At 33.0% G+C, this 13,261-nt stretch overlaps 2 protein-coding genes across 4 annotated transcripts; both read left to right on the top strand.

Moving 5' to 3' along the window:
• The first annotated feature begins 72 nt into the window (after positions 1 to 72).
• On the top strand, positions 73 to 12,832 carry LOC103331379 (uncharacterized). Of its 3 annotated transcripts, none has more exons than XM_089046694.1 (13): positions 73 to 381; positions 483 to 550; positions 1,671 to 1,733; positions 3,441 to 3,570; positions 6,556 to 6,603; positions 9,174 to 9,235; positions 9,345 to 9,486; positions 10,198 to 10,359; positions 10,498 to 10,555; positions 11,348 to 11,394; positions 11,983 to 12,043; positions 12,133 to 12,226; positions 12,558 to 12,832. In XM_089046694.1, exons 4-8 carry the CDS (start codon positions 3,564 to 3,566, stop codon positions 10,254 to 10,256), a joined length of 318 nt encoding a protein of 105 aa, XP_088902820.1. In that variant the 5' UTR covers positions 73 to 381; positions 483 to 550; positions 1,671 to 1,733; positions 3,441 to 3,563; the 3' UTR covers positions 10,257 to 10,359; positions 10,498 to 10,555; positions 11,348 to 11,394; positions 11,983 to 12,043; positions 12,133 to 12,226; positions 12,558 to 12,832. The 3 variants fall into 3 exon arrangements, with proteins under 3 accessions (XP_088902820.1, XP_088902822.1, XP_088902821.1); XM_089046695.1 differs by having other exon boundaries at positions 74 to 381; positions 9,174 to 9,230; XM_089046696.1 differs by lacking the exon at positions 9,345 to 9,486.
• LOC148920058 (uncharacterized) lies at positions 8,424 to 9,167 on the top strand. Its single transcript, XM_089046697.1, has one exon. The coding sequence runs from the start codon at positions 8,506 to 8,508 to the stop codon at positions 9,061 to 9,063; it is 558 nt and encodes a 185-aa protein (XP_088902823.1). The 5' UTR covers positions 8,424 to 8,505; the 3' UTR covers positions 9,064 to 9,167.
• Positions 12,833 to 13,261: the final 429 nt, after the last annotated feature.

Below are 13,261 nucleotides of genomic sequence, written 5' to 3'. Positions count from 1 at the left end.
GACTGTAGCTTAGGAATAGTGAATTGCCGATTTTGCCCTTTACTGAATTTTTCCCTATGTTCCCTTTTTGCCCCTTCTCATTCACATCTCTTTCGATTCTAAGGTTTCGTTCGCTCAGAGCTTTCCAGTCCGTTTCGAACCAGTTGGTTGGGCTGGTTGGGGGCAGCCATGGAAGATCAGAGTTCACTGTTTTGCATGCGTGGGGGGCCGTCGATTTTCCTTTGGGGAGGCGCGCTGCAAATCCAGCCGCCCTTTTGGTCTTTATCTCATCGGTTTTCCTCTCAGATGTTGCGTTCGTGTGTTGCCGTTCCAGCTGCGCTTCATCCTTCTTCTCATCGCACGGGTTTAGCTCAAAGGATTTCTAGGTTTCGTAAAAAAAAGGTTGGTTTTAACATTTTTTTGGTTTTCTAGGTTGGTTTATTCATTTGTCATGTTGAAAATTGAGAAGTAAATCAGAAATTGAGTTTGGTTTGTTCTTACAGGGAGGAAGATCTAAGCAAAAAGAAATGGAGTAATCAATATGAGAACCCCCAGTCTGCTCATCAATCTGGTAATTGATGTCTGTGTGGTTGATATTCTGTTTGTTTGTGGTTATAGGCGATTTTCTTTTTTTTTTTAATTTTACTTTTATGACTCCAGATCAGAATTATAATTCTAATAGATGTTATATATTTCCTGTTTGCGTGTGGTTATAGATTTTCTGTGTGGCTGATTTATTTATTTATTTATTTTTTCTGTTTGTACTTATCTTGATTGTTTTCCGATTAATTGTTTCATATGTGATCAGTTCAACAGTACTCTGATATATATGTTTTGATGTTCAACTACGAGTTTGTCATACATATGTGTGTTTAATGTCAAGAAGAGGTCTTTGCAAGTAAGACTTTGTACTTATTTGTTGAATGTTATGTTTCTTCTTTCGCTTGGCCTCTCCTTTAGAAGTAGTTTATGGGCACAAACCACCAAAGCTTAGTTACTGTGTTACTGGGTCAAGCTCTATACCACAGGTTGGCAAGAACTAAGGAATTGATTCCATTTTAAAGTAGTTGTGTCACAATTACATGAAGCTCAAAGGCACATGAAATTTTGCAGATAAGAAGCGGTGAGATCATGTTTTTCTGGTAGGAGATTAGGTCTATTTCTGCCTACAATCACATAGCCAATGCTTTTACGCTTTCACCTTGAGGTTACAGCCCTTTTCAGATTTTAGAAAGAATTAGAGCACTGGCTTACAAACTAAAGATTCCTGCTTCAACCAAACTAAAGACTATCTTTCATGTCTATCGCCTTAAAGAGAAATTGGATTCCCTTCCCAAAGTTTGTTAAGAAGGACCTAGAGGTCAAGCCTGGTTAAATTAAACAGGGCCCGGAGATGCAAAGGCAGACAAAATATAACAGAGGCCTTAGTGCACCAAGTAACTACCAGAAAAAACACTATGAAGAACGTTTATTAAACCTGAGGTGGATTTCCAGAACTTGCCTTGGCGACAAGGTTACTTTAACAGAGAGACATTTTTCCGTACAGATTTTGCTCAAGCTAATTTTTTTGGTTTAATGAAAAGATTGTGCATATATAAAATGCTCAAGCTAATTTCTTCTCCGATTTTTCTGTTTTTTCTTCCTTTTTCTTCTTCTTTTTTTAAACCATGTTTTCTTTTGATATTTTGCAGGTGGTCTTTTGTTGCTTTGGATAGAGCAGTTTGGTTGGTGTTTTCAATTCTGTTAAGCAAGGGGTGAGTTTCTAGGCTGAAATTCCAATTAATTGTTTTAAGTTTTGTGAATAGAGCATAGAACTTAGCTAATGGCATCAATTGACAATTGGTTAGTGTTAATTTGTTGTTGTAATGATAGGTTTAGATGATTACAATATCTGAATATGTTGGTAAATCCTTTTGAGTATTTTGGCAATTGGGTACTTGAGAACTCCTAGCATGGGGAGAGAGTGAGAATGCGTAATTGATTGGAGGGAAAAACATGGTGTCTTTCTCTTTGTGTGTATGTGGGTCAGTGGGGAATCAATCACTGGCCCTGTGTTCTGAAGCAGCGTTTATGAGACGCTGCCATTTTTCTGTTGCAAATTGCAATTGGTTGGTATTTAAAGTAGTGGAAAATTTTCAAAACATTTCAAAGTGGTCCTAACTCCAATTTTCTGTTGTTTTTTGGTTTTTGAATTTGTTTGTTTCTTTTGTTTTTGTGAAATTTTTTATTCAATACTCTCTCTCTCTCTCTCTCAAGGAAAGCAGAACTTGAAAAGCTATTATGATCAGTAGAGTAACAATAATATTTAGAAGTGAAGAATCACTTTATCTCTTAATTACTAGGACAACAAAAGTTGAAAACGTTCTTTTAATCCAATAATATACTTACAAAGGTTAGAATTAAAGAATCACTTTATAATACTTCAATTGACCTGCTACTTTTATTGGATTTTTTAGTATTTTTTTTAATAACTTTCATATCATATTAGTACATCCACCACACAGACACATCTTTCCTGCTCTATTTTTCGTCTATCTTGCTTCTAAAAAGTTAATTATTAATTTTTCTTGAACATGGTTTTCTTTTGTTTGTTGTAAAAAAAAAAAAACAGAACAAAGAAAAAAAAGAAAAAAAAAGGAGAGAAACTTTTGTATATTGAATGAGAGAATTGTCAACCTCATAGAGAGCCAACACACAAACCGACATTTCGTGTTAAAAAAGGGAAATTCCAAATGCAATACCTGCGAGTCTCGAGACTTTTTATTTGTCTTCTCCTTTTAACACTCCTCATCTTGACATTCTATCTTTCCCTCTGTTTTCTTTAATTTGCTTATTTTGAACCACTAACAGAGCAATGGGATTCCCAAATTTTTTCAAAACTGAAAATATTTGATATAGAAATTGGAAGAAAAGGTGGAACTGTTTTTTTCCCTTTTTTTCTAATTCTGTGTTTAAGGAAAAGAAATTATTAACGTGTTGGATTTGGTGAGATTATCTCTATAGCTCTTGGACATTTTTATTTTTATCTGAATTTTGATCAGTTTGAGTCATAGTGTTTATTAGTGCTACATATTTTACACTTTTTTTGTGATTGAATGTGTGAAATTTTTGTATGTTTGGCTTCTGTTTTCTTTTATATCTAATTTTTTGCCGGCCTTTCAGAGCCATTGTTTAGTTGTAGTCTATGATAAATGATGGGAAACATTACAGATTTGGGGGTTCTCATTACAAGCGATGGTCTTTTTAGTTGTTTACTCTGTTGTCACTAGCTGGATTTGGCTTTTTCTGGGTTTGAAATTGTTTTTATATTTTATATGCTTTGACAAATTCTGATTGAATTTGAACTCTAAACCTTAGTGTTGAAAGATTTTTGCAATAAAGGATCCCTTATATATATTCCCAATGTGTCTTCATTTGGTTGTAAATATACACAAATCAATGTCTTTGTGTGTGATTTGAAGGATTGCTGAGGTGTGGGAAGAGTTACAGACTGAGGTGCATAAATTATCTGAGGGCTGACTTGAAGAGAGGGAACATCACTGCTGAGGAGGAAGAAACCATTGTTAAGTTACACACTGCTTTGGATGATAGGTATATATATACCCTCATTTTTTAATTAAATAAATATCTTTTTATATAGTTCTCTTTGGCCAGGCTTTTCTTTCTGTATAATATATCTATGCTCAGAAAATATGAATGTAACCATTCTCAATTCGCTCTTAGTTTGTGAGTTCTAATTTTATTAAGATCCCTCTTTGAACAGGAGAAATCCGGTAGCCTGATACTTTATAGAACCCCTTAACTGCCCTAAAAAAGAGAACCTATCTGGTAGCCATGTTTCCTAAATTTAAGATCCCCTTAACTATTAACAATTGCTCAACATATCAGATAAAAAAGGGAACTCATCTTGCCCAACTAATTGAAAAAGCCGATCTAATTGTTTGGTGTTAATTGTTGTTGTAGTGATAGATTTAGATGTTTACAATATCTGAGCATGTTGGTGAATCCTTTGAGTGTTTTGACAATTGGGCTTTCTTTTTTTGTTTTTGATTTTCACATTGTTTAGTTTATAGAGTTTTTGTACAAGTAAAGAAAGCCTCTGGATTACAAGGTTGTAATTTGATATGTACGCTTTTGCTGTTGTTTTTACTCTGAATTTTATCATTAGTTTTGTTTTCAATTGAGGATCCATATACATTAGCTATTGTTTTGTTTACAAAGGTTAGAACTAAAGAATCACTTTATAATATTTCAATTGATCTGCTACTTTTATTGGATTCCTGGGTATTTTTTTCCTTCTTATTTGACTTCCATATCATATTAGTACATCCACCATATAGACACATCTTTCATGCTCTATTTTTTGTTCGTCTTGCTTTAAAAAGTTTATTATTAAATTTTCTTGAGCATGGTTTTCTTTTGTTTATTGTAAAAAAAAAAGGAGAAACTTTGGTAGATTGAATGATAGAGTAGAGAGCCAACACACAAACGGACATTTGGTGGTGGAAAAGGGAAATTCCAAATGCAATACCTGCGAATCTTGGGACTTTTATTTGTCTTCTTAACACACTCTTCATCTTGACATTCAATCTTTTCCTATGTTTTCTTTAATTTTCTTATTTTGAATCACTAGCAGAGCAATGGGATTCCCAACTTTTTTCAAAACTGAAAATGGTTAATATAGGAAATGGAAGGAAAGGTGGAACTGTTTTTCCCCCTTTTTTCTTTTCTTTTCTTTTCTATTTCTGTGTTTAAGGAAAAGAAATTATTAACGTGTTGGATTTGGTGAGATTTTCTCTATAGCTCTTGGACATTTTAATTTTTATCTGAATTTTGATTCGTTTGAGTCATAGTGTTTATTGGTGCCACGTATTTTACGGTTCTTTTGTGATTGAATGTGTGTGAAATTTTTTGTGTATTTGGCTTCTGTTTTCTTTTATATCTAATTTTTTGCTGGCATTTCATAGCCATTGTTTAGTTGTAGTCTATGATAAATGATAGTAATGGATACCAAATAATATTCCTGTGCTTTGTGGGAAAACAGATGAAAAGGAACAAAAAGTAAAAAGGGAATCTAAGATTCAAAAACTTTTATGTTTTTATTCTCTTTTTAGAAACACTTGCTTTTGTCCCCCAACAAAAACAATCAATTCATCAGCTGTTGATGGATTACTCTAAATTGTGTTTGTATAAAGGCATTTTCCATTGAAATTATGATTTAGATAAGTGGTATGATTGATTTTTCATTGAATTGATGAATTGAGTATATGTTATATTAAACATTTGACTATGGTTATGAACCGGACATGTTCAAGGTTTAGTATTTTTTAAATCAAATTAATGAACTTCGCATCTATTATTCCTTTTTTTTTTCTTTTTTTTGTGAACCAAAATTTTGTAATGTGCATTGGCGGATGACACTAATACTTAACGAGATAAGTGAGATTATGAATGAGGATTCTGTAATGAGTTTTTGAAATTCTCTGTTTTCACTTTACAGGAAAAAATGGAAAATTGTTGTTGATTCTATTAGTATAATTTTTTAGGCACCGTGTTTCTGGGATTTTGTTGCTTGCTGAGTTTATTCTCTATGTTTTTCATTTTGAATCATTACAACTGAGGTATTCTAGCTATCTCAGCCTTTGATTGTTGCTTTTGATTGAATTGGTTGATAAACAAGAAGATAATTTCTTAGAATCTCTGTTGATAAATGAGTAATTGTTGATAACCTTTCTTTCCTTTTTCTTTCCTTTGTTGCATCAATTATAATAAAACTTCGATCCAATTTAAGAAAATGCACAAATTGGTTAATCAGATTCCATGAATTATATGTGAATAATATGCAAATTCATAAAAACAAACGTATTAATTCATTAATCAATTATAACGAATGATGTCAAAAAAAAAAAAAAAAAAAAAAAGTAATTAGTTTTGACCAAAGGTTGGTATATTAAAGCTAATGAACTAATGTACCAAAAGTTGATGCATAAAAGCATGACGAATGTTGCTTTTCATATTTGATTTTCAAGTCTATTGATGTGCAAAATAGTTAGGTTTAATGTATGCTAGGAATGTATCATTGATGGTGTGTCAAAATAGTTAGGTTTAATGTATGCTAGGAATATCTCATTGGTTAAGTGTCAATAAAATCTTTGTTATTGTTCTCAATTACTGTTGATGCCATGCTTGAACCCGAAGTATAAGATGTGATGATAATTGAAATCCCTAGAGACCAATCTTGCTTCTGATATTTTATTTTCAACTAATTTGCTTAGAAAAAAAAAGGCATAATTTCATTGCTCACTATTGATTAAAGGTATCTACTTTTCTTTTGAGTGATACCTCTCTTAAAGATTTTATGAAAGCTAGCTGAGACTATATGTAATTCATAGTCTCAGGCTGCTCATTCTTACTAATCAAGAAATCTATAATCTAACAAACTAAATCACCAACTTTATCACTAACTTTTTAGAGTTAATAGGATACTCAAATATAACAGATCAGTTATATAATTAAGGATACACCATGTGTCAATATCTTTGCCTACGATTTTTTGACCTTGGTTGTAATTGACAGATACAATTTTTGCTGCTGATCTTGGCGAGAACCTTGGCTTTTGCATGGGTAATTTCTCTCTCTCTCTCTCTCTCTCTCTCTCTCTCTCTATATATATATATATATATATATATATATATGAAAGTTTGAAATTTTCAAAAGTAATTAGCTTAGAAGTTGCTGCTTTTAATGTGTTGTTACTTCGGTCTTTCTTACATTTTATTTAGAGCATGTATGTGTGTGTGTATATATATATATATATTAATCAGAATGTATATATAAGTCATGTGCTTTCAAACCATAATCACAAACAGAATCTGTATGTTTTTATTTTTTGCTCTTTTGATTATTCCTTGATTTCATTTTTTCGGTTGCGTTTGTTATAGGTGTTGTCTTAACTGCGTTTTCGACTATTTGATAGCTCTTCCCATTGTTGTTAGGCAACAGGTCAGTTTTCTATTCGTCTTCTGAAGAAGTCATGCATATCAACTGTAGAAAATTGGTTTTTGGATATTGTTTCATTTGAAAATTGTTATTTCTGTGGTTATGATGTTCTTGCGTATATCTGGTTTGCTTGGTTAGGCTGCAGAAATTGTGTTTAATTTGTTTTCAGATGTTGTGTTTGAAAAATCTTATTTTTATAGCTGCAGTACTGTTGGTGTGTGTCCATTTTGCTTGATTAGGCTATAGATGTAATAAAAATATTATAAGTTAACTCATGCTTTTTGTTTTGTGATGTAGGAAATCCTCAATTGCTTTTTTATACTTATTGGCAAAATATGTGTGATGACATTTTGTACAAACTACAGAAAGCTTTTCTAATGCCAAATCTTATTTTGTCAGAATCTGAATTAAAAAATTCGCTTTTGTTTGAATTAGAACAACTTTTTAACACATCATCTAGCTCTTTAAAAGATCATTATCTTCCAATGCCTGATGAACATAAAATGTCAGAAATTAGAATTAAATTGCTAAGAGAAGAGTTAAATTATGATGTTCATCATTTAAGAAAAGAACACTCAATTTTGATAACACAGCTAAACAAAGGCCAAAGAGATGTATATGATTCTGTGATTAATGCTGTGAATGAAAAAAAACTAGGCCTTTTTTTTGTTCATGGCCATGGAGGAACTGGAAAACTTTTTTGTGGCATACTATAATAAGTAAAATTAGATCTGAAGGTAAGATTGTTTTAGCTGTTGCTTCATCAGGAATAGCGTCATTATTATTGCCAGGTGGTAGAACAGCTCACTCTAGATTTAAGATTCCCTTAATTGTTACCAATTCCTCAACATGTCAGATTAAAAAAACAACTCATCTTGCTAGATTGATTGAAAAGGCTGAACTGATTGTTTGGGATGAAGCTCCTATGAATCATAAACATTGTTTTGAAGCATTAGATAAATCACTTCGTGATATTTTATCACATCAAAATGCTCCATTTGGTGGCAGGCCTTTTTACTAGGTGGTGATTTTAGACAAATATTACCAGTTATTCCAGGAGGAACAAGAGAAGAAATCATAGACGCCTCTCTAAATAGCTCTTACTTATGGCCTTATTTTAAAATATTATGTTTAAAAGAAAACATGAGGCTATCAAAAAAAGGGTTGAACAGTGAAGAAAAACAGAAAATAAGTGAGTTTGCTGCCTGGATTCTTCAAATTGGAAATGGCCAAATAATTGATATTGACGATCCAAATGATGAAGAGGCACCTTGGATTGAAATTCCTCAAGATTTACTCATTCAATCAAACATAGATCCTATTCAATCAATTTTTTTGGCAACTTACCCAGATTTCGACAAAATTTTTGCCGATTTTGCTTATTTAAGGGAACGAGCCATTGTTACAGCTAGGAATTCTCTTGTGAGAGATAAATAATTACGCAATAGACTTATTGCCTGGAGAAAATGCATTTATTTGAGCTCAGATTCTTTATGTTCATCATCAACCAATTTTGAAAACCTTTGTATGATCTATCCCACAGAATTTCTCAATCAACTTGAATTCAATGGTTTGCTTGAACATAGTTTGACTTTAAAAATAGGCATGCCTATAATGTTATTGAGAAACCTAAATCAATCTTCAGGTTTATGTAATGGAACAAGATTAGTTGTGACCCAAATGGTTGATAGAGTTATTGAAGCAAAAATACTCACTGGTAGCCACATTGGCCACAAAGTGTTTATACCTAGGATCGTTCTTTCAGCAACAGAAAACAAATGGCCTTTCATTTTTAAAAGGCGCCAATTCCCAATTAGACCATGCTATGCTATGACAATAAACAAAAGTCAAGGTCAATCTTTAAAACAAGTTGGGTTATATCTTCCCCAACCTGTTTTCACTCATGGGCAGCTTTATGTCGCGTTATCTAGAGCTACGTCTAGAGAAGGCCTCAAAATCATAATAGATAATAATAACGAAGTGCCAAATAAGTACACTAAAAACATAGTGTACAAAGATGTTCTTCAAAATTTACTCTCATTCCTGTCGATGGAAAAGAGCGCTCTGCATATTTTTATATTATAGAATTGAGTGGGACTGTGGGTAAGCGATAGTTAAAACATAGACATGTTATATGACTCATTGTTCTTTTTTTGTGTTTATATGCAAGTGCTAACTATTTTCTTTATTGTTAGGTGACAATGAATCCATGCCATTCATTGAGGCTCTGCGACAATTGTCTTTTTCAGTTGGTAAGGTTGTGGTATATGGCTGTTTTTTTTTTTAAGGAACTATGAGATAATTTCTTCGCCCGCATGCTTGATTCGGATTGTTAATTATGTTTTTATGCTGTGTGATCAAAATAGATCATTCAATTATTGTCGTTGGAGTCGCTGAGAGAAGGAAAACCTCATCCCCTTCATTGCAGCCCTCTCTCTCTTTCTTCTCTCTTCCTTTCTCTCCTCCGTTGCGAGCGATTATCTGGAGGCTTCGACTTTATAGGAGTGGGTCTGTGTTATTGATTTGCAAATTTTATCCAAATACTGAAATTGATTTGATTGTGTTATTATTTTCATGAAATCAGGTTAAACAATTTAGTTATTAAAATACTATATGATTGCTTTTGGTAAGGTTTTCTGTTTGGTTATTAAAAATTAGTTGGTAAACCCTGAAATCGGTATTTGGATATGCTGGTTCTTTTGTTATAGGGTTTAGGATAGCTCTGTTTTGGTAAGCAGGATGTGCTGCTATTTGGTAGCTCTGTTTAAAGATATGTTCGTTCTTTTACTACAGGGTTTTAATTCAAATTCGTTCTTATACTGGTTTATGGGACTATGGATCTGAATTTGATAATTTTTGTTTTGGTAGGGGAAAGAAAATTTGGGAGTGTGATTCTAGGAACTGATTGCAATGTTTTAGCATAGTTGACTTGAAGAAGACTGGTTTAGGAAATATATGTGGGATTTGAAAACTTCTAAATTGGAATTCTGTTTGTGGACATTAGTGATGACGAGAGAATTCAGAAGAGTTAAAATTCATAATTTTTTTGTTTACGGGTTTGATTTACGAAGTTGATTTTTGCTGATTTTTGCGTTGAATGGAGACTTATTGAAAACTAAAAAAGTTTGTATATCCTAATTTCAGAATGCAGAGTTTGGTTCTATTGTTTTTTTTCCTTTTCTTGGGCTAATAATTTGGTCATGCTTCTACTCTTTGCAGCTGCTAGGGACTGGAATGGATACGCAGGATACATCTCCTTCAGTGTTGCTATTCTTTGACAAGCAAAGATTTATATTTAATGTTGAAGAGGTGCGAGAGAGAGAGAGAGTCCTCAGAGATCATAGTCGTCTTCTCTAATTCTCAGACATGGGTACTTTCAAGGTAAGCCTGCATAGCTTATTTTCAGATCTCTCCCCCTGCGAATTCATCTCATCTCATCTGCTCTTCGCATCCTTTATTCATTCGTCATGTTGAAAATTGAGAAGTAAATCAGAAATTGACTTTGGTTTGTTGTTACAGGGAGGAAGATTGAAAGAAAAAGAACTGGAGTAATTAATACAGGAATCTGATGTCAATGGTATGAATCTCTGTCTCATTTTGGTTTTGTTTTTGGTTCACCAAATGGTTTTTATCTGTTCTGATTTTTTTTATATGAGATGTACAGTTGTTGCAGCTCTTAATTCTTCAATTTTGTCCATCTTACTTGCTAAAGTCGAAAGTTCACATTAGTTTGGTTGTTTTTGGGTCTTCCTGCTAACTACTTAGAACATGCATTTTAAGTTCAATTTTTGTTGGCCTGGCATTTCCCTTTTTGGAGAATTTATTTCATTTGTTTTAACTTTTCCCTTTATCCATTTTTTTCCCCTAATAATTGAACATATTTTTCATCACTGGGTAGCATTCCTTTTTCTACTTTGTTGGTTAAGCCAACCCCAATGTAGTGAGTAGAAGGAAATTTACAGTTTCATATTTCAACAGTTTCATAAAGAAAGAATTTAGGTAACGTACGGACTATTACCCCTCTGTTGATTTCGTGGTCTGTTGTTGTTTTGTGTTTAGCTAATTTCAGCAGTGGATTAGGGTTTCTAAATGCCAGTTAATCACTCTGAATCTCAATGTTGTTACTGATTAGCTGTGATTTTTCCCAAAAATATGTAGCTTAAGGGTCGATGAAGTACTCATCAATATGCTTGCTCAATGTTGTTGTTCTTTGAATCTGTGTTTTGTTGTGATATTCGGATTTCTCATACATTAGACCATGCTTCCTCTTTTTGGTTCAATGTTGAAAGCATTTAGGTTTGATATGTTTACTATCTCTAATTTTTGAATCCTAATGGAATTTCTTTGATTATATATGTTGTTTCTCCAGAGCACCAATGAAAAAAGCATTTAGATTTGATGGGTTTGATGTCAATGGTATGAATCTCTCTCTCTCTCTCTCATATTTTGGTTTTGTTTTTGGTTCACCAAATGGTTTTCATCCATTTTGATTTTCTGCTTTTTTTAATTATTTTTCGGGGATTAATCTCTCTCTCTCTCTCTCTCTCTCTCTCTCTCTTCTGGATATTGTTAACAAATTCCTTCTCTCCATCTCTGCTTTCACTTACCTGAATTGCGTTTGTTTTTTTGGCATCCTTATATGATTTCACTTTAATTTTTGGATATTCTTAGGTAACACTCTGATTTTATTCTAGAACGCCATTTTTACAGAAAATATTCTCTCTTTCTCTTTGGGTGATTTTGTTATCCATTTCTTTTGCTTTTTCGTTCTGGCTAAGCTTTTACTACAAGCATTACCGAACCTCTCTTCGGATCCAAGTTTTTAGTCTGTTTGTGGGGAGTCTTTCAGCTTCCAAATTTTGCTTTAGTTTCCACATTGGCCACTGATTTGTGTTGGACTTTGTGTCTCTCTCATTCTCTGTCTTGCTGTCTTGCTCTGGGTATTTTTATTTTTATTTATTTTTTACAAATTTCGCTTCATTTATTTCGTTAATTTGATTTCAGGTTCTTGGGTAATCCCTAATGCTATATAAAAGCTGAGGTATTTATACATCACGACATATTGGTAAGCTTCGAATCAAGTTCAATTTTCTCTATTAATTTTAGTTCTTATTCTTTGAGTTTAGTATTGATTCTGTGTTTTTGGTGGTGTAGGGTTACGAGATAGAATTTTCAAATCTTTGATGACAACGACAATGCAGGGATAGTTGTTTTGGGATTTTGATTGTTTAGGGTGACTTTTGCATAGGTAACTTTTAATTGTTTAGGCCAGTAGCTTTTTGATCATATACTCTTTGTTTCAAATGCATCTAGAATCATTTAAACAGCCCTTTTCCTGTGCCTTTACAATGTTTTTCTTTACCCAAAACACATTAATTTGGGTAGTCTTGAGTGGTTTCTAATTTGGGTAGTCTTGAGTGGTTTCTTTCCTTACAGATTTTGGTCAAGCTAATTTTTTGGTTTAATGAAAAGATTGTGCATGCATGAAATACTCAAGCTAATTTCTTCTCCGATTTTTCTGTTTTTTCTTCATTTTTCTTTTTTTTTTTAAAATCATGTTTTCTTTTGATATTTTGCAGGTGCTCTTTCGTTGCTTTGGATAGAGCGGTTTGGTTGGCGTTTTCAGTTCTGTTAAGTAAGGGGTGAGTTTCTAGGCTGAAATTTCAATTAATTTTTTTAAGTTTTATGAATAGAGCATAGGAATTAGCTAATGGCATCAATTGGCAATTGGTTGGTGTTAATTTGTTGTTGTAATGATAGGTTTAGATGATTACAATATTTGAACATGTTGGTAGACCCTGAGTATTTTGGCAACTGAGTAGTTGAGATGTTCCTGCCTATTTTCATCGCTTTATACACATTTCACGCAATTTTAAAACCCGCATGCATCGCGCGGGCACCTTTTGCTAGTTATCTACAAAAATAAGGATGGTTGACTTCACTGTATTCTTTGAAGCTTTTTTTTCCCCTCATTGTGACCATCTTAGTTTTTGTAATTTTTAATTTCCTAGTTTACCCCTAACTGAAAATCATCCAAACAAAAAATAAGCCAAAGTGGGAGGGTGATGCCCTCTCTCTCCTCTCGTTGCAACAATATTAAGATGAAAATTGGGTGATTTGCAACTCAAGAGAGGGAAAAAAAGAAGGCAATAATCATGAAAGTTGAGAGCAGACTGCCCTGGATCAACTATAATCGTCTCACGTGTGGAGAAATAATTATTTATAAATAAGTATAATAAGTGGGAATCTCTCCTAAAATTGTATCGAGGTCTTTTGAGATAGA

This window comes from Prunus mume, linkage group LG2 (genome assembly GCF_029339155.1).
Source record: "Prunus mume cultivar Tortuosa linkage group LG2, ASM2933915v1, whole genome shotgun sequence".
In the NCBI taxonomy this organism is placed as follows: Eukaryota; Viridiplantae; Streptophyta; class Magnoliopsida; order Rosales; family Rosaceae; genus Prunus; species Prunus mume.
This window is presented reverse-complemented; position numbering and strand designations above follow the sequence as displayed.

Excerpts from the sequence above, each read along its gene's own strand:
- LOC103331379 (XM_089046694.1), top strand. Across the intron at positions 6,604-9,173 it reads GAACCTTGGCTTTTGCATGG|GTGACAATGAATCCATGCCA; the intron begins GTAATTTCTCTC and ends CTTTATTGTTAG. Across the intron at positions 9,236-9,344 it reads TGTCTTTTTCAGTTGGTAAG|ATCATTCAATTATTGTCGTT; the intron begins GTTGTGGTATAT and ends TGATCAAAATAG.
- LOC148920058 (XM_089046697.1), top strand. The coding sequence starts at position 8,506 with ATGATCTATCCCACAGAATTTCTCAATCAACTTGAATTCAATGGTTTG.